Raw genomic sequence first — 24,325 nt, 5'->3', positions numbered from 1 at the left:
TGCAGTTTCTTCAGTTTCAATCTGCAGTTCATAACCAATAGATTGTGGTCAGAATCCACATCTACCCCTGGATATGTCTTACAGTTTAAAACCTGGTTCCTAAATCTCTGTCTTACCATTATATAATCTATCTGATACCTTTTAGTATCTCCAGGATTCTTCCAGGTATACAACCTTCTTTTATGATTCTTGAACCAAGTGTTAGCTATGATTAAGTTATGCTCTGTGCAAAATTCTACAAGGCGGCTTCCTCTTTCATTTCCTCCCCCAATCCATATTCACCTACTATGTTTCCTTCTCTCCCTTTTCCTACTGACGAATTCCAGTCACCCATGACTTAAATTTTCGTCTCCCTTCACTACCTGAATAATTTCTTTTATCTCGTCATACATTTCATCAATTCCTTCATCATCTGCAGAGTTAGTTGGCATATAAACTTGTACTACTGTAGTAGGCATGGGCTTTGTGTCTATCTTGGCCACAATAATGCGTTCACTATGCTGTTTGTAGTAGCTAACCCGCACTCCTATTTTTTTATTCATTATTAAACCTACTCCTGCATTACCCCTATTTGATTTTGTATTTATAACCCTGTAATCACCTGACCAAAAGTCTTGTTCCTCCTGCCACCGAACTTCACTAATTCCCACTATATCTAACTTTAACCTATCCATTTCCCTTTTTAAATTTTCTATCCTACCTGCCCAATTAAGGGATCTGACATTCCACGCTCCGATCCGTAGAACGCCAGTTTTCTTTCTCCTGATAACGACGTCCTCTTGAGTAGTCTCTGCCCGTAGATCCAAATGGGGGACTATTTTACCTCCGGAATATTTTACCCAAGAGGACGCCATCATCATTTAATCATACCGTAAAGCTGCATGCCCTCAGGAAAAATTACAGCTGTAATTTCCCCTTGCTTTCAGCCGTTCGCAGTACCAAAATAGCAAGGCCGTTTTGGTTAGTGTTACAGGGCCAGATCAGTCAATCATCCAGACTGTTGCCCCTGCAACTACTGAAAAGGCTGCTGCCCCTCTTCAGGAATCACATGTTTGTCTGGCCTCTCAACAGATATCCCTCCGTTGTGGTAGCACCTACGGTACAGCCATCTGTATCGCTGAGGCACGCAAGCCTCCCCACCAACGGCAAGGTCCATGGTTTATGGGGGAGGAAAACTACTTATAAGTAGTAAATAATTTATCTGTATCTGTGTTTTTGAACTGTAAGCTCTGACAAAACAGAACACGTTACAAAGATATAATTCGCAGATTAAAGTTTCTAATTATTTGCATGTACAATTTTCTCTCCTAAATTATCCTTCTTATGAAACACACTTGCATTGGAACTATTAATAATATGTTTAAATGATAGAAACATTTGTATTACTGTGTCCAAATGGGACACAATTTGTACTTCCTGACTGTGTTAAGAAAGGCTTGTTTGCATTACAGCACCCAAATTCATTTCAGTAATAGAAATACTTAAGACCTTTTAAAAGCAAAAATACAGAAAGTTTATCAGAACATAATGTAAAAACTTGCCTCAAACTGTTTTTATGAGCTTGCTTTGTTACTGGCAGGTGCCTAGCTTTGCATTCTCAATAACAAAGAAATTACAGAGTTTCCATGCGTGTTTTACACACAGTACTAAACTTTCAAATCACAGCAAATTCACCTACAATAATCAACAAAATGCTCTGGCAAGTTTTTGTTCCACTTTTGACAGGAATGGCTCTGCTTTAGATATTAAAGCAAAGTATTCATTGCACACTACAAACAGCCCAAAGACTTATTAAACAAAACAAAAGTCTGGGAGTTTAAAAAAGTGTCGGGTCCCAGACATCTTTTTTCCTACTTCAAAGTGAATTCTAATAATTAGCACAAATACTGTGAATCCACTTCCTGCATTACTAAATTTACCTAAGTCACATTTTCTTCAAGGATAATTCACTTACATCTTTCATAAGCTTCAACAATCTTCTTTACTTCCTCATTGGTCTTGCTGCAGAGAATTTCCACAAGTGTTTCTTCATCTGTGCCCAGGCCTGCCATAGCTTTGTGGAGCTGTTTTGCGAGGTAATCAAAATGAGGCACAACCAGTGCCACTATAACATCCTCAAAGTGACCACCGAGCTCACTCTTTAGGTCTTCTAGTAAGTCCTGTAGAACATTTGAGACAATTTACCTTAAGACATCAGTGTTTCTTTTTCAGATGGTTCAACAGTTATTTAATGAGAGTTATGGTCCAGAACGTAATACCAAATTATATAAGTGCAGAAGCTGTAATGCAGTTTCTAGTTAAGACTACTCAATGAATGGATTGATTGATCAAGTCTCCTCATAAATTTAAATTGTCTTTGAACGTGGACTTGGTGGAATCCTTATTTTGTACTGCAAGTAAATGTGACTTAACTAACATCCAGTTAAACCAAACTATGCACATACCTTCCATTATTCACAAGATCATTCAAATTTTGGAAACTGTTGGATCTACTATTTCCTCCTCACATCACAGATCTCATGACACTGTTCAAATTAAACCTTTTGAGTAAAAGTAACTTTCAGTCGTGAAATCTTCTCGGGTGATCAGCCGAGTAAAGGCGTCGTCTTCTCGCAACGTTTCGAAGGGTTTCGTACCCATCATCTTCAAGCGAAGTGTCGAGATGCTGTGTTGCGCGGTCCTATAAAGGCTCCTGGACCAGTGACTGATTCCGGGCGCCGACCAATCAGGTACCTGCGGAATCGGCCGCCGCGCCAGTGGTGGAGGGTTCGCGGCGCGGACCGGGCGTCGAGTCCCTGCCGGTTCCTAATACGTCTGTGGCCGCTACCGTCTTCGTGCCGGAGTGTTCTCTTCTAATTTTAGTTATTGCGGGATTCCAAGCTGTACTAAGTTGGAAACCAGTGTCTCGATTGATCAGGTTGCTGTTCAACCGAATTTCTACAGCCTCTTTGAAAACTGAATCCCAAAATCCTTTAGCGTTACACAGCTTCTTCGTACCCTCAAAGAGGAAGGTGTGTCCTTCGTTAATGCTATGTTCCGCTGCCGCCGATTTTTCTGTCTGACCAAGGCGTACATTTCTAATGTGTTCCGAGCGCCTCTGCGTGATGCAGCGCTGTGTTTGTCCGATGTATTTCGTACCACATTCACATTCAATACTGTATACGCCCGGAGTCTGCAGTCCTAGGTGGTCTTTGACTGAGCCAAGTATGTCCTTAATTTTACTTGGGGCATGAAAAATTGTCTTGATGATGTGTTTCTCCAGAATGCGGGCAATCTTGGCTGTTGGCGGTCCCGCGTATGGTAGAAATGCCAGGCATCTGGTCTCATCTTCTTCTTCTGGTGTGTCTACCTTCCTGCTTCCTACGACTCAAGAGGGGCAAGCTGCTTAGCAGACTGGCCTTCTTACAACGGTGTTGAGATAAAGAAGTGTTGCCGAAATTTGCCAACTTGCGACACCCTGTTAGCACGACAAGATCCAGACGCATACTACAACGAGCCGGTGCGGCCCTGGTGCGCGAACACATACGGGTCACCAGGCAGGAGTTAGATAAGAACGCAAGGATGCTGCTTACTCAACACCTTCGATTGGCATCCTATCTCCCACCACACACATGGGAGTGGATCGACGGAAACACATATGCAAGCAGTGAGATCCACAAGAGAAAAGCCACGGAAAAACCATGTGGCAAGTTCACCAGACTGTCTGGAGCCCGGCAACATGCCGACCACACAACCAATGCCAAGACTGTCATCAATCTGGCAGGCAAAGAACTGGACGAGACCACAATATCAGTGCTGTCGAGAGGACTTAATTTTGCTCCAGTACCCAGGACACTACCTAAGCGAGACATTATCAGCAGCATCGAGCAAGCCGTGCGCGGCCTCCCTACGGAGGCAGCTGAGGAAGTTAGGAGAGAGACGTGCAGGGTCCTGGAGAAGGCAAAAATGCCCAAGAACAACATAACGTCTGCTGAATGGAAGGCTCTTAAGGCCCTACGTGAGGATGAGGACACTGTCGTTCTAGCTGCTGACAAAGGCAATGCCACGGTGATACTGAGGAAAGAAGATTATTGGCAGAAGATAAACTCACTGCTACAAGATACTGCCTACAAGCAACTGGACAAGGACACGACAGCTTCCGTGACTCGCAAGACCATCGCCTTGCTCAATGACTCTGGACTGGAAAAGGACGTCATCAGGAAGCTGTACCCCAGAGCACCGGCACCACCACGGCTATATGGGCTCCCTAAGATCCACAAAGACGGAGTTCCATTGCGACCCATAGTGAGCACCATCAACTCACCGACATATGGTTTAGCCAAGTACCTAGCACAACTGCTCAAACCGATCGTGGGTCACTGTGAGCACCATGTCAAGAACTCGGCGGAGTTTGTGAAGGTACTACAAGGCTTTCGCCTGGATAAAGAAGATCTTCTTGTCAGCTTTGACGTCACCTCACTCTTCACACGAGTACCGCTGGAAGACTCCCTAGCGCTGCTCGAAACACGCTTTAGTGAGGACACAATAAAGCTGTTCCGGCATGTGTTAACAAACACCTACTTCAAGTGTGGAGGCAAATTTTATGAACAAGTGGATGGTGCAGCCATGGAGTCCCCCTTAGCTCCAGGCATCGCTAATCTTTACATGGAGCACTTTGAAGACATAGCCCTGGACACCGCCCCATTGAAACCTAAAGCCTTTTACAGATATGTGGATGACACTTTTGTCGTGTGGCCACATGGCAGAGAGAACCTGCAAGACTTCCTGCGACATCTCAACAGCATACACAGCAACATACAATTCACCATGGAGGTGGAAGAAAACGGAAGCTTGCCCTTCCTTGACATTCTAATCAAGAGGCACCCTGATGGCACCTTGGGTCACGCTGTGTATAGGAAGAAGACACATACGGATTTATACCTTCATGCACAGAGTTGCCACCACCCAGCACAACGCAACTCAGTGCTTAACACACTTGTGCACAGGGCCAAGTCTATCTGTGATGATGACAGCCTACCTGCAGAGTTACAACACCTAAGGAAGACCTTCCGCAGCAACGGTTATAATGAGACGCAAATCTCGCGCGCCCTACACAAGAGCAGGAAGGTAGACACACCAGAAGAAGAAGATGAGACCAGATGCCTGGCATTTCTACCATACGCGGGACCGCCAACAGCCAAGATTGCCCGCATTCTGGAGAAACACAACATCAAGACAATTTTTCATGCCCCAAGTAAAATTAAGGACATACTTGGCTCAGTCAAAGACCACCTAGGACTGCAGACTCCGGGCGTATACAGTATTGAATGTGAATGTGGTTTCCAACTTAGTACAGCTTGGAATCCCGCAATAACTAAAATTAGAAGAGAACGCTCCGGCACGAAGACGGTAGCGGCCACAGACGTATTAGGAACCGGCAGGGACTCGACGCCCGGTCCGCGCCGTGAACCCTCCACCACTGGCGCGGCGGCCGATTCCGCAGGTACCTGATTGGTCGGCGCCCGGAATCAGTCACTGGTCCAGGAGCCTTTATAGGACCGCGCAACACAGCATCTCGACACTTCGCTTGAAGATGATGGGTACGAAACCCTTCGAAATGTTGCGAGAAGACGACGCCTTTACTCGGCTGATCACCCGAGAAGATTTCACGAATGGAATATGCCGAGAAAGTCTCAAATCACAGTAACTTTCAGTTCATTCCCCACAAAGTTTGAGTCTCAGCAGTAACTTATTTTAACCTTACAATACAAACTTTGCAGTGTTCTTTCTGAAGGTACAATTCCAGAACCACAATGACATTTAGAGAGACTGAAGAAAACTTACAAATCTTAAAATCAGTTCTCCTACTGCCTCACTTCCCTCTAATTTTGTTCAATAAAGACAACTTTAGATTGCACTATGCTTATGCTACTGAAAGGAACATTTATTTTCCTATGTATTTTCTAACTTAAGTATCAAATACCCAGCTGATAGTGATGAATATTTCCAGTTCAAACAGAATTTGACGAATGGTAAAATTTTTCTACCAGTACTGCCAGTGTTTAATGTGTTGTATATAAGAAAAACCACCAGGTTCATACAGGGATTTTTTTTTTGGTTTAAGGGTGCTCAACTACTGAGGTCATTAGCACCCAGTCACAATTGTTAGAGCACATAGTATCTAGTAAAACTCAAGGGGGAGCGGGGGTGGGTGGGGGGGGGGGGGGGGGGGGGACGACACCAGAAAGTTCTTACAAAGATGCAGATAAAATAAGTGAAAGAGTTAGATGTCTTTGGATAAGTCAGTCAAAGTAGTAAAACAAAGAACACGAGCAGCTGCTCGAGTGTCATCAGCTAAAATATCCTGTAAAGTAGATGGCAGAGACAGGACAACACGAGATTGACTAAAACGGGGACACGACAATAAAACATGGCACACTGTTTATACATGACCACAGGGGCACTGCGGGGCTGGGTCACCGGAGAGCAGGTAGCGGTGGCTAAACCACCAATGCCCAATCCGCAACCTGGTCAGAAGGACCTCTTCTCGCCGAGATGGAGGAGGTTGTCCAAGCAGTTGGGAACGGTTTTACTTCCCGGAGCTTGTTTCCTTGAATTGAGGACCAAGCATCCCACCACAACGATACAAGCCTCTTACAAACAACCCCACTAACACCAGATGACGGGACACAATGGGAGGCGGGCCGAGGCAGGAGGACTGCAGCCTTGACTGCAGCATCAGCAGCCTCATTCCCAGGCACTCCTACACGGCCGGGAACCCACAGAAAGCTGACAGGAGAGCCACCATCAGCAAAAGAATGTACGGACTGCTGGATCCGTTGCACCAAGGGATGGACCGGATAAGGAGCTCCAAGGCTCTGAAGGGCACTGAGTGAATCAGAGCAGAGTACATACGATGAATGGCGGTGGTGGCGGGCATACTGAACGGCCTGATGGAGAGCAAAAAGCTCAGCCGTAAAGCTGGAACATTTGTCGAGAAGCCGGTATTTAAAGGTGACGGCCCCAACGACAAAGGCACAGCCGACACCATCGTCAGTTTTGGAGCCATCAGTGTAAATAAAGGTGTGACTGGCAAGTCACGCACGAAGTTCGACAAACCGTAAGCAATACACTGCAGCCGGAGTACCCTCCTTCGGGAGCAAGCTGAGGTCGAGATAAATATGAACCGGAGCCTGGAGCCAAGATGGAGTCGGGCTCTCACCCTCTCTGAAGGTGGTAGGGAGGGCAAAATCCAATTGTCGAAGCAGGCGACTAAAGCGGACTCCAGGGGGCAGCAGGGCAGACACACACAACCCATACTGATGGTCGAGAGAATCGGCGAAGAAGGACTGATAAGAGGGGTGGTCGGGCATTGACAACAGCCGGCAGGCATACCGACAAAGCAGTACGTCGCGCCAGTAGGTCAATGGTAATTCGGCAGCTTCAGCATGAAGACTCTCGACGGGACTAGTGTAGAAGGCTCCGGTCGCAAGACGTAACCCCCCTATGGTGGATGGAGTTGAGACGGCGTAAGAGGGATGGCCGAGCAGACGAATAGATGAGGCTCCCATAATCCAGCTTCGATCGGACTACAGACCGATACAAGCGAAGCAGGACAGTGCGATCCGCTCCACAAGATGAACCACTAAGAACTCTGAGGACATTAAGGGAACGTGTACAACGGGCAGCCAAATAAGAGACGTGCGGAGACCAACAAAGTTTCCTGTCCAGTGTGAGCCCTAGAAACTTAGTTGTTTCCACGAATGGGACAAAAACGGGACCGAGATGTAACGATGGCGGAAGGAACGATTTATATCGCCAAAAGTTGATGCAAACCGTCTTCTCTTCAGAGAACCAGAAGCCATTTGCCACACTCCATGAGTATAGGCTGTCTAGACAACACTGAAGGCAGCGCTCCGGGAGGCATGTTCTCTGGACACTGCAGTAGATTGCGAAGTCATCGACAAAAAGAGAGCCTGAGACATTAGGTGGAATACAATCCATAATAGGATTGATCACTATGGCAAAAAGGGCTACGCTCAAGACGGAGCCCTGAGGCACTCCGTTCTCCTGGAGGAAGACGTCGGACAAGGCAGAACCCACACGTACCCTAAACTTTCAGTCTGTTAAAAAGGAATCAATAAAAAGGGGCAAGCGACCGCATAGACCCCACCTGTGCATAGTGCGGAGGATACCTCCTCTCCAACAGGAGCCTTCTCCAAATCGAAGAACACAGCTACCGTTTGGCGCTTTCGCAAAAAGTTGTTCATGATGAATGTCGACAAGGTCACAAGGTGGTCAACAGCGGAGCGGCGGTGACGAAAGCCGCATTCAACATTGGTAAGTAGCCGTCGAGATTCAAGAATCCAAACTAACCGAGCGTTAACCATGTGCTCCATCACCTTACAGACACAGCTTGTAAGAGAAATGGGGTGGTAACTAGAAGGAAGGTGTCTATCCTTCCCGGGTTTGGGTATAGGAACAACGACGGCATCACGCCAACGCATGGGGACTTGACCTTCGGTCCAGACGCGATTGTAGGTACGAAGAAGGAAGCTTTTGCCTGCCGGAGAAAGGTGGGCCAGCATCTGAACGTGAATGGCATCTGGCCCCGGAGCAGAGGACCGGGACAGTGCAAGTGCACGTTCGAGTTCCCGCATAGTAAAGGGGGCATTATAAAGTTCCAGATTCAGAGAGTGGAAGGAAGGTCGCCGAGCCTCTTCTGCCTCTTTCCTGGGAAGGAAGGCAGGGTGGTAATGGGCGGAGCTTGAAACCTCCGCGAAAAACCGGCCGAAGGCGTTGGAGACATCCACAGGATCAACAAGGACCTCATTACCTGAAGTCAGGCCAGGTACCGAGGAGTGGGCCTTAATGCCCGACAGCCGGCGCAGGCCACCCCAGACAGAAGAGGGAGTAAAACTGTTAAAGGAGCTGGTGAAAGAGGCCCAACAAACTTTTTTGCTGTCTTTGATGACTCTACGGCATTGCGCTCTAGAGTCGTTTTTATCAAATACAATTCGCCAACATAGGATGGCGGCGAAAGGTGCGTAAAGCACATCGTCGAGCACGTATAGTGTCTCTACAAGCCTCATTCCACCAGGGGACGGAAACGCGATGTGAAGAAGAGGCTGTACAAGGAATGGAACGTTCAGCAGCATTGATGATAACAGCCATGAGGTATTCGACCTGACTGTCACAACTGGGAAAATCGTGGTCCAGAAAGGTTGCCAGGGAGAAGTAAAGTCCCCAGTCAGCTTTCGGTATGTTCCAGCTCGAAGGACGTGGGGATGGGGTGTGGTGTAGCAGACGAACGACACAGGGGAAGTGGTCGCTTGAATAGGTGTCAGAAAGGACATACCACTCAAACCGACGGGCAAGAGTGGTAGAACAGATCGAGAGGTCCAAGTGGGAGTAGGTATGAGTGGAGTCCGAAAGGAAAGTCGGGGCGTCAGTATTGAGGCAGACAAGATTGAGATGGTTGAAGACATCCGCCAAGAAGGAGCCTCTCTGACAGGATGCAGGAGAGCCCCAAAGGGGATGATGGGCATTGAAGTCGCCAAACAATAAAAATGGCGAAGGAAGCTGAACAATCAGGTGCATCACGTCAGCCCGACTAACTGCGGATGACGATGGAGTGTAGACGGTACAAACAGAAAAATTAAAGGCAGAAAGAGTAATACAGACAGCTATTGCTTGGAGTGGGGTGGTCAATGGGATGGGATGGTAATAGACATCATCCTGAACGAGCAACATGACCCCACCATGAGCTGGTATACCGTCCACAGGGGTGAGGTCAGACCGCTCGGAGGTATAGCGGGTAAAAGCAATACGGTGAGTTGGGCGCAACTTGGTTTCCTGGAGACCAAGGATGAGCGGACAGTGCAGGCGGAGGAGCAGTTTTAATTCCTCCCGATTAGATCGAATACCTCTGATGTTCGAATGTAACAAAGCCATCGCTAGTCAGAAAAAAATGGAACGAAACGGGTGAAGAGCTGGTCACCTTGACGGCCGCGGAGAGCCAGGTTTCAAGGGAACAACGCTACAACCGGCAGGAGGCGGATCCTGTTCCATCGAGTCGTCGCCAGCTGCCGTCACGTTCCCGGGTTGCGTAGGATGGGCAGCATCATTCGCCGACGAGAGGCCAGCTGAGCGCCTGGCAGCAGAGTGTCCCGGCGAAACTGAGGACGGCCGTGAGCAGCGACTCGTGGATGGAGCGTCAGACGAAACGCGCCGGGGTGGAGAGCGGGATAAAGATTTCTTCTTGGAGGCCTTCTTGGATGTCCGATGAGGCACGGGGATGGTGGGCTGTACCCGAAGAAGGTCCTCACGCGCGGTGTCCATTTTGGAACGCCGGACATCTGAAGCCGGGGTCCGGAACGTTTCCCCGATGGACGCCTGAGAAGCGGATCGCTTCTCAGGCGGCGGAGGGGGAGGAGGAGCAGGGGCCGTGAGGGAGGATGATTTGGAAGGGAGGGATTTGGGAGGCAGAGGCATAGACCCCGGATAGGGTGAGGAGGGGGAGGGGGGACAGGATAGGGGTGAAGATACTGTGGAAGGAGTGGACACGACTGAGGCAAACGAAGTTGTCAACGTCACGAGATGGAGGCGGTCATACTTCTTCCTGGCCTCAGAATAAGAGAGACGATCCAAAGTTTTTAATTCTTGAATCTTCTTCTCCATCTGATACGCAGGGCAGTCTAAAGATCTAGGCGAGTGGATGCCAGGACAATTGACGCACCGAGGTGGTGGGGTGCATGTATGTTCCTCACGAAGAGGACGTCCACAATCGCCACAAAGGGGCTCAGCCTCACACCGTGACGACATGTGCCCAAAGCGCAAACACCGAAAGCAGCGCATAGGAGGCGGGAAATAAGGTCGCACGTCGCACCGGTAGCACATCACCTTTACCAGCTCCGAGACAACGTCCCCCTCGAATGTGAGGATAAATGCCCCGGTGTCGATGCGACCGTTGCCGGGAGTCCTGATGCCCCAAGGAGACGGGCATCTACTCCTTGGCCGATGTGGGGAGGGTGCAGCTCAGGTATCGGCAGTACGATCCCTGTGTTGTCAGGGGGCTACAACCTAGAGGGTACATGACGACCCCACCACAACGGGCTGGCTACCGTGCTGGATTTTGGGTGCCATGGAAAGTCCATCATGATCGTAGGTGCAGATGGGGACGCACTATGGGCGGAACTTGTGCAACCGATCAGGCATTTAGGCCCAATTTGAGGAATAGTGGGTGTGGTTACAACACCGTTACAATGCTGAGTGCACTGAGGACCAGTGATACACCACGTGAGGCGTCCTTCCCCAAAAGGCTTGTACTTCTGTAGAATTTTGAAAAATGGAGGTCAAACCCCAAGGGGGACCTACTACTAGGAGGCCGAAGCGGTTGAAACTCCTTTTAGTCGCCTCTTACGACAGGCAGGAATACCTCGGGCCTATTCTTACCCCAGACCCGCAGGGGGGTTACAGGGATTGAAATATAACACCTATATTCAGCCATATGAATGCTATTCATGACTGCAACACTACATTTGCTGATTGCTAGCATGTTGGAAGTAATCCATTAGTTTAAATAACAAAGTGCCCATAAAATCTGGGTGCGTGAATTGCTGCCAACTATCTGACATCACTACAAAAATATCAGCAAGTCAATGTAACAGTGTGCAACAGCTCTTGACAGCCAGAATACACAGATGTGGTTGGTTCACTATATTTCACTGTATAATCTAATATTGTTATTGTTATCTTGCATGGTAATTATTGAATGCTAGCTTTACTATTTATTGCAATGGAGAATATTTTGTAATTAGTTACTTTAGTCTACAAAACAGTGTTGAGAGCATGTTTTGAAAACAGGTACATCTTTTTATGTAACTCTTCATCTACAATTATGAAAGATCACCTAAGAGCATTACCACATAAAGAAAAATTTCTTTCCTTAAAAAATCAGGTCTGAAAAGGTTGAACACAACAATGGTACCAATTTTCAAGATGTTACACTATTTCAGGAATGCTATAATGTGCAATGGTACCCCACAAGCTATTAAATAAAGTAAAGAAATTTGAAAAGATGTAAGGCACAAATTACTCCTAATTGCTTTCTACCATATTGGTAAAAATTGTGCTCAATTTTTCAAGTGAAAATAGGACTTTAGACAGTTACTTTGAACAAAATGCTGTTGCTCTTCGTTACTTACTGAGCCTTCAACCAAAACTTCTTAAGTACACATTGTGCAACTAAATGAAAGGAAAGTCTTGCACCACTTTCATAACCATGAATGTACATGGGCTTGGCTTCAAGAGGAGAAGGGAATGAAAGAAGCCTTACAGAACTAAAAATTAGCTTTACTGTGAAATAAACGCAAAACAAAACCTAAAAATGGCAGTCAGTTCAGAAGTGCAAAGAACTCAAAATCTGCTAATGAGTAACATTCAGTACCACCTTGCTTCACCCCTTGCATTGTAATTTGCTTGGATCCTATCCGCATGCTGCCCACAAGATGGTTGATACTACTTATCAAGCCCTTCTCATTATTCTAAGGTGGACCTCCTAAGGTCATCTAATGTGCAAGGAAGATTCCTGCAGAGATGCACTGAAGTTTCCACTGATTTCATTCATTCTTGGTCTGATTCTTTTCTGTAGATAGTGCAGGGCATTCCATTCAGTTGAGTCCTGCTTCCTGACAGATGGTATTCCTAGGTGGGTGTGGTTTGTTACTATCTTTCAACATGAACACATCGGTGAAATTATTTCCACTAATATTATCATTCTGAAGACGGTTCTGATGTAACTAGTCTATCCTGTGCAAGCTTCTTAAATTCTGCATAACTATTGCAATGTACAATCATTTGCAACTGCATGCTGTAACTGAGTCTGTCTCCTCTATACTCAGTTGATCTGTTCACCTAATTTTCAGTATTATTCATTTATTATACATTTCATAGACTTTTCTTGTCTGTGCTGTTTACTACCCACATTTCGCTTCCTTACGAAGCTACACTCCAGGAAAGTCTCTTCAGAAAAGATATCCTAACATCTGAATTGATGTTAGATATTTACATTCTTTTTCTGAAACTTTTTAGTACTACCAATCCAATTTTTGTATCATCTGTACTCCGGCCATTGTCAGTTTCTTGCTGCCCAAAGATCAAAATACTTCACTACTTGGGCTCCCTTCCTAATCTAATTCTCTCAGCATCATGATTTAATTGGAGTACATTTGATTACCTATTTTGCATTTGATGACATTCATCTTAAAATATCTTTTCAGGATATTACCCATCCATACTGAACTGCCTTCAAATCACCCTCAATACTGAAGACTGCATACCATATCCAAATGTAGTAATGGCCCACAAGATGACCGACAAACTTTCCTGTAGACCTGAGTGACTGTGCAATGTGTATTGATTGTTACCTGGCACTTCTACATTCAATTTTTATCATACCTGAGAAAAATCCAGCATTTGTCTGTGAAGAAGACTTTATGCCATAACATTTTCCTTGCCACCTTCTTTGCATACCACAGTGCTGGCAGTGTTCTATTGTTTTTAATAATATACATCTAGTACCCAGAATCAGTGTGGAGACAGTTACATATTGCTTGGCATGCCAAACCCCATCCAGCTACCCTCAACAAGGCAGTATATAGTTGTGTTATGTCCTCCTTCGGATGTGTGCAAACCATACGTACTATAGAATGATTAAAATTACCTGATAGTTGACTATGCATTTCCTTCAATAAGAGCTTCAATGTCACACCCCGAAAAGTTTGCTGTTGCCAAACTGCCACAACAGTTTGTCAGTTCAATTCCAGTTCCTTGTCCAGTGTTCTTTCTTGATGTGTTTGGATTTCAAATCATGGATCTGGCACAGTCTCAGGTGTGCGTGCATGTGTGCTCTGGGGAGCAGACCCTGGATGAACATGAGGTTTGTGTGCGCCTGTGTAAAGGGCATATCTGCAATGAATGTAGAAAATGAGGGGGGCTGGCAGAGTGGGCTGTAACAAGCGTATTTCACATAGCAACGCATGTCTTCACCCCTTCGCATATGGCACTAGGTGCCAACAGTTCCAAGTGCCATCCAAAGGGTAGGCATGCAACCTGGCATCTGAACTGTTATGCTAACAGGTGTGCAGGGCAATTAATTTCAATGTATTTGTGACATGCAGGTGAAACAGACGTTTTACGGCCCTTATTTGCAAATGCTGTAGTAGACGCAGCTGCAGATATTTCAGGTGGTACAAAACTATGGGTTTTCTGCCTATTACTGGAACATGCACATGCTGCTTTTGGTTGTGCTAACATGTCTGATAGGTGCTGCGTAGAGGGCAGCACATGTGCACACTGCAAAGTCTGGTTTGCCTGCGTCTGTCATCAAACAGGACACACTTATGTTACTGTTACTATGTAGAACAGACAGGAAATTGAGCACTACTCTTGTGAGAAGAGGGCAGACATGCACTGTGCTTATGAGGGGCAGATGCTGCCCAACATTTGAATGTTTGGAGGTTTCCAATTTGTCAAGTGCCAGATCCGTGCACATTTACTGCCATCCGAAGGTCACTACGAAGCCAAGTCAACTTTAAATACATTTTCCACTTGCACATTCTCGTGATGGTACATCTGCATTTATTGCCTACTTCAAAACCCAATGTAAAGATTGTTTGTTGCAAGTGCAAAGGCTTTATGGACATCTATGTTAGTGTAGTGCTTACACCAGGCTTGAAAAGGTGGCGTTAACACAGCTGGAACACGTACCCTCACCAAGCTCGTGATATGCTGAATGGGAATTGAGTGTAAGCCTTTCTACAATTTGGCATCTGTGGCATGAAGATGATTTGTGCCCCTACCACCTTCAGGAAGTTCGGGCCCCTAACCCAGAAGATTTTCCATGTCTAATTGAATTTTGTCAGTGGTTTTTGAAAAGGTGTGCCATTCAAGCAGACTTTCTGAACTGCATACTTTTAACAGATGAGGCATGCTTTACACAAGAGGGTATTTTTAACACCTACAATAAACATGTGGGTACGGAAAAATTGACACCACCTTTGTTTGTCGTCACCAAGATCACTTCACTGCCACCATCTGGTTGGTCCATACGTTTTCCCAGCAACTAAACACAAACACATTTATAATATTTTTACAAGAAACTGTGCCAGAGTCATTACAACATGTTCCACTCACCGTGCGACAGCAAATGTGGTACCAACAAAATGGTGCACCTGTGCACTTTGTACATGCTGTGTGAATGCATTTAAATGAAACCTCTGGAGAGCATTGGATAGGGCATGGTGGAACAGTGGTGTGGCCTGCACGTAAGGCAACCAACTCTCCCGTATTTTAGCACTTTTTTTAAAATTCTCCCATCTCCCTTACTGTCCACCTGTTTCTCCCATGTATTTTGTTTAGTGATCACAGTTATAACCCGTGAGATACTATCGATAGTTGAAATTCTTTCATCGAGATCTCAAACTTTTATAGCAAGTAATTGATACTATTCTCTATTACTGTTGATGTCAGCAATCGAAACAGACGAATATTAGCACCAAATGTTTCGATTTGTGTTAACTTCTTAGTTTTTCCGTAATACCTACTGAGAAGTAGGTGTGTGTACAGTATTTTCATTAGGTTTTTAAGTGAATAGGTTTTCATTATGTGCTCTCGCCATAAAAATGAAGATGTGAAAACTCCACGAAACAAGAAGATGAAGTACTTGTGCGTTTACTTGAAGATATGGAACAATATTCATGGTTAAAGCCCATGGCCAAGAATGTAAATTGAGCTTCCTGTGTGCTATGTAAGCGTGACGTCAACATCGCTCATGGTGGTAAAGCTGGCTGCAGCTAACATTCTTCTATAGAACTACACAATTGGAATGAAAGAGACAACGGTGAATTCAAATTTATTTAAATATTTTGGCAACACCAGCAAGGACATGAAAAACGTCGCATGTGAGCTAGCAACAATTTTTTATACAGTAAAGCATAATATCAGCTACAGAAGTATGGACTGTGCAAATAAATTATCTAAGGACATTTTTCCATGACTAATTTGGCCAATGTCACCCTGTGATCGAACTAAGGTAGAAGCAATTGTGAAAAACGTTTTGGCACCAAGAAGTATTCAAAGCTTCAATGGTCTTAAAAAATTCAGCAAAACCACTTAACTTTTTTATACTGCAACTGATGCTTCGAAACAAAAACAGCGAAATGTTTCCTATTGTTTTACGATATTTTGATCCTGAAAACAGATTAAAAAATAGACTTCTGGACTTCATTGAACAGGCTAATGAGACAGCTAATGCTGTTCACAGTCTGATCAATTCTTCATTGAGTTTACATGATTTAGATGTAAAGAACATGACTGCATACTGTATTGATAACGCAAATGTTAATTAAGGGAAGCACAGTTCTGTATTTAAATTGCTTCGAGAGAACAACAAGCATTTGGTGAAAGCAAATTGCTCAAATCACTTTCTACATAATGCCACAAAACATGTTTGTGATGCTTTAGATGTAGATATTGATATGCTTGTTATGAAAATATATGGCCATTTCTCTGTATCTGAAAAGAGGAAAGAGTTGCCAACGTTCAATTTTTCATGTTTCTACCCATTGGCTTTTGCTAACATCTGCTGTGGACAGACTAATCCAGAATTGGTTTCCAATTAAGAGTTATATCAAGAGTGTGGATTACTGTCCAAAAATATTAAATTTTTTTGTGAAGAAGATCCAGAAAAGGAATGTGTTATGAAGTCATATCTAAATTTAATTTCAAACAGGTGCTTTACTTTTTCAGTCTGGAAAAATCCTTGAAACTTCAAATTTCTGCATCATGGAGTGCTATGAAGTATTGTATTGTATTTGATGAAAGATGTGTGTCGTAAGATTCAGCAAAGGATTAAACAGTTTTTTTTGGTACTACCACTGAACAATTATTGAACAGTTTAAGTCCATCATAGAAAAATGTGTCAGGTGATTTTATTAACTTCTATCATTGCTTAAATAATTACATAACAAAAAATTTTGATGTATCAAATACAAATCCAGTTCACTGTCTTTTACCACTAAAGTTGGAAACTTAAGTTTCTTTCAGAGTGTTAAAAGCCATAGTTAAAGAATTTTCTCTATTTTGCAAATGAAGATGCTCTGTATGAGGAGTTTTCTACTGTAAAAAGTGCTGTCAGTATGGTGAAAACAGGAACAGAAAGTTGGGTAAATTTTTTTTTAAAGATTTAAAATTCAAAAAAATTGATGTCCCAAACCTTAGTAAAATCATAGGCTTTGTATTAAGCATTCCAGGATCAAATGCTCACACAAAAAATAAATAAATTGCAAAGTTTCTCTAATGAACAATAAATAAATAAATAAATAAATAAATTGCAAAGTTTCTCTAATGAACAGTAAGTGGACAGGTCAAAGAAACAGCTGTGGCTTAGAACTTATTAAGCCAGAGCTTTTGATTGAAGTTAATTTTGACTATAATAGCAAAGACTTTTTAAATTTGCTGAGGAAGAAAACTGCAGATTCGTGCTACTTCTGTAAATAAGTATTTGGATCATTCCACGTGAAGTGTCTTAGGGCTCCCAGCTCTAACATCTTCAATTTTGATGAAATTTATACAGGATGAACCTGAGGGGCCCTACATGAACTTATGCAATGTTTCAGGGTCACCTGTAACTTGGTTGAGGTGCTAGAGCCATTTAAAGCCGTGAAGAAATTGTCAAGTTTGCCATTCCACTGTTCCTAATGTAAAAGAGCTACACTCTTGCTTCTAGGTAGAGTGGTACAAGTTTGTATGCTCTACACACAAATGTTGCTAGTACAGTCCAGAAAGCAATGTATTTGGCATAATCTCAGTTTAAAGTGGGCAACAAATCATGTCTTGAGAAATTTGCCCCACAGTTTAACGAGGCATTAGTAAAGGAGAAAGTGCACTCTGGACCTCATCTTTTGCTAAACTACTGTCTGGATGTTTAGTAGATCACAAATTTTGGTCTGGTTTGCGTGTTTAATTACTGTGCTACCATCCAGTAAATTTGCTAAAAGACATGACTATCAAAAAATGCCTGTGTTCAAAGTCATGTAACTCAAAATCGACACCTACCACATTACATTCATTAACACCATTCCACAGAGTACATTCATTCTAAAAGAAAAACTTATTTTCATCTTGGTGTATCTTTAGATAAGGTGTAAAAATGTCGCCTAAAATTTGGAATTTTGTTGATTTTGCCTTCATTGTTTAAGTATTAATTTTGCTGTTTATTTGGTGATTTTAAACCTGTTTGTGGCAGGTCCATTGCTAAATTTAACCATTTAACTGTACTAGAGACTGCTACATAACTTTTGGGAAGTTTAATGCTCATTTTATTTCTTTTCTTTATTTAGGACTCTACAATTTGATTTTAGTGCCTGAAACATATCAAGTTGTTGCTAAAATGGAAGAACAAGATCAAGTTAATGTATGCAGTTTCTGGAAATACTGATTCCCCATGCCATTTAACAACACACTGCCTTAAAAGGAATGAAAGTTGTAAAGCAACTTTCCTTAGAAGAACAAGAATTACTTACTAGATGGAGTGGTTCACACTCTACTGAAAATACTCAACTGTGCTTCCATCATAAAGCTTTACTCCCAAGGCGATTTGAATTTTTCCGAAGATCATGCTGCAATCTATTTGGCAAAAAAAAAAAAAAAACACATTACACGAAAAAGCTTGCGCTCAATTAACATAGAAATAGCTGACCTACTAAAAACGATAACCATGTCTGATATTAAACCAGGCCAAAAAATGTGTCCATGTAGAAAAGGATTTGATACACTGAAATATTCACAAATGGACGTTACATATCAGTCAGATGAAGATGAGACTAATGTTGGTCACAATTTGTATACAAGCTTAACATCTTTTGGAATACCATTAAAATTTCAACAAAATGGTGCAAGGGATGCAAAAGGATACGCAAAGTGCAAAATACATCAAGTTGAAGGTGCAATTAAGAAAATTGCAGAAGTTGGAGGACTTTATCCCAGTGAATTGGAGCAACCATCTACAAGCAAGCAATGCTTGATTTGTTCAGATTACATTGAGCCAATCCAAGAACTGAAAGAAAAATTACATATGTCAAACAATAATCAGAAAATTCAAATTTTGACCTTAGCTCCCCAAAGCTGGTCTATCAAAAAGACCACGGAACAATTTTTGTTTCAGAATGAATGGTTAAGGAAGGCTAGAAAGTTAAAAGCTGAACAGGGAATATTGGCACAGCTCAAAGGTAAATGTGGCGAAAAGCTTTGAGGTGTGAAGGCAAGAGTCATAGAACAATTTTATGATGAGTTTAGTCTGATTTGTCCAGGAAAAAAAAGGACCGTAATACTGTTCGGATAGATGGAGAAAAGGTTAACAAACAAATACTTATTAGTGAGTACTTATTAGTCAGCAACTTTAAAGAAATTTTTGTTGCCTAACACAATAAAAATGGACCAGAAATAGGATTTTCCAAATTTTGTGAATTAAGGCCAAAGTGGTGTGTGACTAGGCACAGCTGGTTCACGTACAGTTTGTGTCTGCACAATATATCAAAATGTGAAACTAATGTTGGCACATAGCCCAATAAAAGAACATTACAAAATTTTACTGAGCAAAATAGTCGAATTTGGAAACAAAAGATTGCATGCTTCATCACTGTGAAGTATGTCCAAGAACAGAAGCTCTAAATGAATCTTTGGAAATCACTTTGCAGATATTGATCCTGAGGATACAATTCAGTTCAAACAATGTACTCTAACTGATAGAGTTGTTGTGGTCATCAGTCCTGAGACTGGTTTGATGGAGCTCTCCATGCTACTCTACCGTGTGCAAGCTTCTCCATCTCCCAGTACCTACTGCAGCCTACATTCTTCTGAATCTGCTTAGTGTATTCATCTCTTGGTCTCCCTCTACAATTTCTACCCTCCACACTGCCCTCCAATACTATATTGGTGATCCCTCGATGTCTCAGAACATGTCCTACCAACCTATCCCTTCTTCTAGTCAAGTTGCGCCACAAGCTCCTCTTCTCCCCAATTCTATTCAGTACCTCCTCATTAGTTATGTGATCTACCCGTCTAATCTTCAGCATTCTTCTGTAGCATCACGTTTCGAAAGCTTCTCTTCTCGTCCAAACTATTTATCATCCACATTTCACTTCCATACATGGCTACACTCCACACAAATACTTTCAGAAACTACTTCCTGACATTTAAATCAATACTCGATGTTAACAAATTTCTCTTCTTCAGAAACACTTTCCTTGCCATTGCCAGTCTACATTTTATATCCTCTCTACTTCAACCATCATCAGTTATTTTACTCCCTAAATAGCAAAACTCCTTTACTACTTTAAGTGTCTCATTTCCTAATCTAATTCCCTCAGCATCACCCGACTTCGACTACATTCCATTATCCTCGTTTTGCTTTTGTTGATGTTAATCTTACATCCTCCTTTCAAGACACTGTCCATTCCATTCAACTGCTCTTCCAAGTCCCTTGCTGTCTCTTGACAGCATTACAATGTCATCGGCGAACCTCAAAGTTTTTACTTCTTCTCCATGGATTTTAATACCTACTCCAAACTCTTCTTTTGTTTCCTTTATTGCTCAATATACAGATTGAATAACATCGAGGATAGGCTACAACCCTGTCTCACTCCTTTCCCAACCGCTGCTTCCCTTCCATGTCCCTCGACTCTTATAACTGCCATCTGCTTTCTGTACAAACTGTAAACAGCCTTTCACTCCCTGTATTTTAGCCCTGCCACCTTTAGAATTTGAAAGAGAGTATTCCACTCAACATTGTCAAAAGCTTTCTTAAGTCTACAAATGCTAGAAACGTAGGTTTGCCTTTCCTTAATCTTTCTTCTAAGATAAGTCATAGGGTCAGTATTGCCTCACGTGTTCCAACATTTCTATGGAATCCAAACTGATCTTCCCCGAGGTCGGCTTACATCAGTTTTTGCATTCGTCTGTAAAGAATTCGTGTTAGTATTTTGCAGCTGTGGCTTATTAAACTGATAGTTCGGTAATTTTCACATTTGTCAACACCTCCTTTCTTTGGGATTGGAATTATTATATTCTTGAAATCTGAGGGTATTTTGCCTGTCTCTTACATTTTGCTCACCAGATGGTAGAGTTTTGTCAGGACTGGCTCTCCAAAGGCTGTCAGTAGTTCTAATGGAATGTTGTCTACTCCAGGGGCTTGTTTCGACTCGGGTCTTTCAGTGCTCTGTCAAACTCTTTATGCAGTATCTTATCTCCCATTTCATCTTCATCTACATCCTCTTCCATTTCCATAATATTGTCCTCAAGTACGTCACCCTTGTATAGACCCTCTATATACTCCTTCCACCTTTCTGCTTTCCCTTCTTTGGTTAGAACTGGATATCTATTTAAGCTCTTTATATTCATGCAAGTGGTTCGCTTTTCTCCAAAGGTCTCTAATTTCCTGTAAGCAGTATCTATTTTACCCCTAGTGAGATAAGACTCTACATCCTTACATTTGTTCTCTAGCCATTCCTGCTTAGCCATTTTGTACATCCTGTCGATCTCATTTTTGAGACGTTTGTATTCCTTTTTGCCTGCTTCATTTACTGCATTTTTATATTTTCTCCTTTCATCATTTAAATTCAATATTTCTTCTGTTAACCAAGGGTTTCTACTAGTCCTCGTCTTTTTACGTATTTGATCCTCTAATCTAATCTAATCTGCCTTCACTATTTTATACCTCAAAGCTACCCATTCTTCTTCTACTGTATTTCTTTCCCCCATTCCTGTCAATTGTTCCCTTATGCTCTCCCTGAAACTCAGTACAACCTCTGGTTCTTTCAGTTTATCCAGGTCCCATCTCCTTAAATTCCCACCTGATAGAGATACACTTGAAACCAGAGAAATGACAGTTGAATTCCCTGAACTATTAGTTACAAAACTGTTGGCCCTTTCTACACACCACTACATTGCAAAGCATCAGAGCAAGCATTTGCAGGTCACTAAAAGAGGTCTCAAACCGGGATAATTGATTATATTAACGGATTTCACAGAAAATTACTCCTTTACTGTCCAAGACAGTGCAGGGATTCCATTGGGAAAATAGTCAAGCTAGAATACATCCATTTGTCATTTACTGCAAAGATAATGTAGACTTAAAGAACATCAGCTACTGCATAATCAGTGATTGCCTCTGACATAACAGTTGCAGCGCATGTGTTTTTAACATACTTTATCAAATCCCTTAATTGCATTTTTAAAGAAATTAAGCATATTCATTACTTTAGTGATGGTTGTGGAGCACAGTACAAAAATTTAAGAGCTTCCAAAATCTTTGCCGTCATCAAAAAAGTTTTGTCATTACTGCAGTATTGTTCATTGGTTACTTTCCCAAAACACTTGCTCATGGTAGGAGAGTAATTTAGTCTTAAGTGGTGGCGATTCAGTAGCTTTGCTTAAGTAAATCAAGCTGTGGAGCATATGGTCACTCACACTGCTAAGTTGGTGGTGTAGTCTCCCTCGCAGTGGAGCTCTAACTTATCACTCAGAGTGTGGGTGAATCAACGTCTTGCAGCCAGGCTTCTCATGAGAGGTGGATGAAGAGATTAAAAATCTGCATAAGAGGAAATGGACTGGTCAAATAGAACATCTAATGTGCTTTTTAGATACCTCAGGAATTTACGATCCATAAAGTTGAGTGCAAAGTGAAACAACATATCAATACTCCTAAGAGAAGCCATACTTGCAGCAAGAAAACTGCATGCATTTTTTCTAACCTCCTGGCTGGAGCAGTTGACTGTCTGTATTCCTAACCTAATGTTTTTAATTTTGTTTATCTCCTGTTAAAAACCCTAGTAGTTCCACCAATTCTTCCTGTTCTGTGATGGTGTGTGCTTCATTTCCATACCTGGGACATTTCAAATTCCAGCTTCCACACGGTTCTATGCAAAAAGTAACAAAATTTACTGCAATATCACCACTCCAACAAGTTACGTTGCTGGCACACAAAAGACTGAAAAAGAGATGGGAATGAAGAGTCTTCCACATAGATGATATTCCTTTCTATGAGTGCCATTTTGAGAGAGTTGGGGAAGGGGAAGTTACTATATTGGTTACTATCCAATTTACTTGTTTAGATCCTCTAAACCAGTTTTGAACTACTTTACTAACAATGCCGTCATTTATTTTAAGACACATCGGACATTGGCTGCAGTCACGGGGCCCTCTGCAGGACTGCATTGCTGCTACAGAGGAAAGCAGCAAGTAGCACTACTTTTAGGGAAAAGAAAGACTACTGTAAACACACCTTCAACAAACCAGGTGTTAGGACTGATTGTGGCAAATGTGTGTTCAATGGCCTCATTCATGTGAAGCGGTAACCACAACACACAACAAGACATTGAATTCACTATAACACCTGAAATCAAGACAGTCTAGATGGCCAAAATATCAACTGACCAAGACACTAGTTGCCATCCAAACTGTGCCAATAGAAATGATTAGCGTACTATCAAATCATTTTCATTTCATATCAACAGTAGTTTAAAGCAAAAAAATGTTGAGTGACAACATCCACTTTATAAACTCTGTACAGCATGTTGACAACCAACAATATATATATATGTGTGTGTGTGTGTGTGTTGTAATTTGAATACCATTATGTCCATTCTATTATTGTATTCCTGCCGTCTGTCACGTAGTGAGAGTAGTTTAGTGGAAGTAATGGCATTACTAAACTGATTACTATTGCCTCACCCTGCCATATTCCTCTGTGAAGAACTTTGCAATCTGCTGTCGCTGGTCATTCGAGCGCTGTGTGAGAATGTCTATGATCGCCTGCTCGTCTGTGCCCAGACCCTTCATAGCAGCCCTCAGTGTTGCTCCATCTTCTGCTGCGTTGAAGTCTGCCGCTGGTCTCACCGTTGGTTCCGGCTAACACACCGAAGAAACAGATGTTGATAAACAGGTCTATTGCAATTTATGATTACAATTCCTAACGTAACACGTAAGAATTTAATTACACTTCATATTTGCCGCGTCAAAAAGAGCAGTCCGCAAAGAAATCTTTCTTCCGCCAAAATTGGCAATTAATTGTTAACACAGGTACTAGCTCTGAGACGGCAATGAACCTTATTCTATAAATCATTTTACGACTTCGCTCTGCAAATTGAAGCGATACATTTGAATACTAAACATCACAAGAAATTATTTTGGAAAATGATACGATAAAATTTTTAAATACAAAAATCAAGCTTAGTAACTGTAACAAGCAGATCAATAATTTCATCAGATTCATCGATTCTCATTGGCA

The 24,325-nt window shown here is 42.7% G+C and overlaps 1 protein-coding gene across 3 annotated transcripts in view; it reads right to left on the bottom strand.

The window, feature by feature from the left end:
• LOC124618611 (annexin B10) overlaps window positions 1-24,325 on the bottom strand; it is a 111,529-nt gene that overhangs the window by 28,031 nt on the left and 59,173 nt on the right. For all 3 annotated transcript variants that reach the window (XM_047145363.1, XM_047145366.1, XM_047145365.1), the window contains exons 3-4: window positions 23,770-23,946; window positions 1,955-2,159 (exon numbers count right to left, since the gene is read on the bottom strand). In XM_047145363.1, the coding sequence (XP_047001319.1) occupies window positions 1,955-2,159; window positions 23,770-23,946 (382 nt within the window). The remainder of the gene's footprint in view (window positions 1-1,954; window positions 2,160-23,769; window positions 23,947-24,325) is intronic.

This window comes from Schistocerca americana, chromosome 1, assembly GCF_021461395.2.
Source record: "Schistocerca americana isolate TAMUIC-IGC-003095 chromosome 1, iqSchAmer2.1, whole genome shotgun sequence".
In the NCBI taxonomy this organism is placed as follows: Eukaryota; Metazoa; Arthropoda; class Insecta; order Orthoptera; family Acrididae; genus Schistocerca; species Schistocerca americana.
The sequence above is the reverse complement of the archived record's forward strand: the minus strand, read 5'-3'. Positions and strand labels throughout refer to the sequence as shown.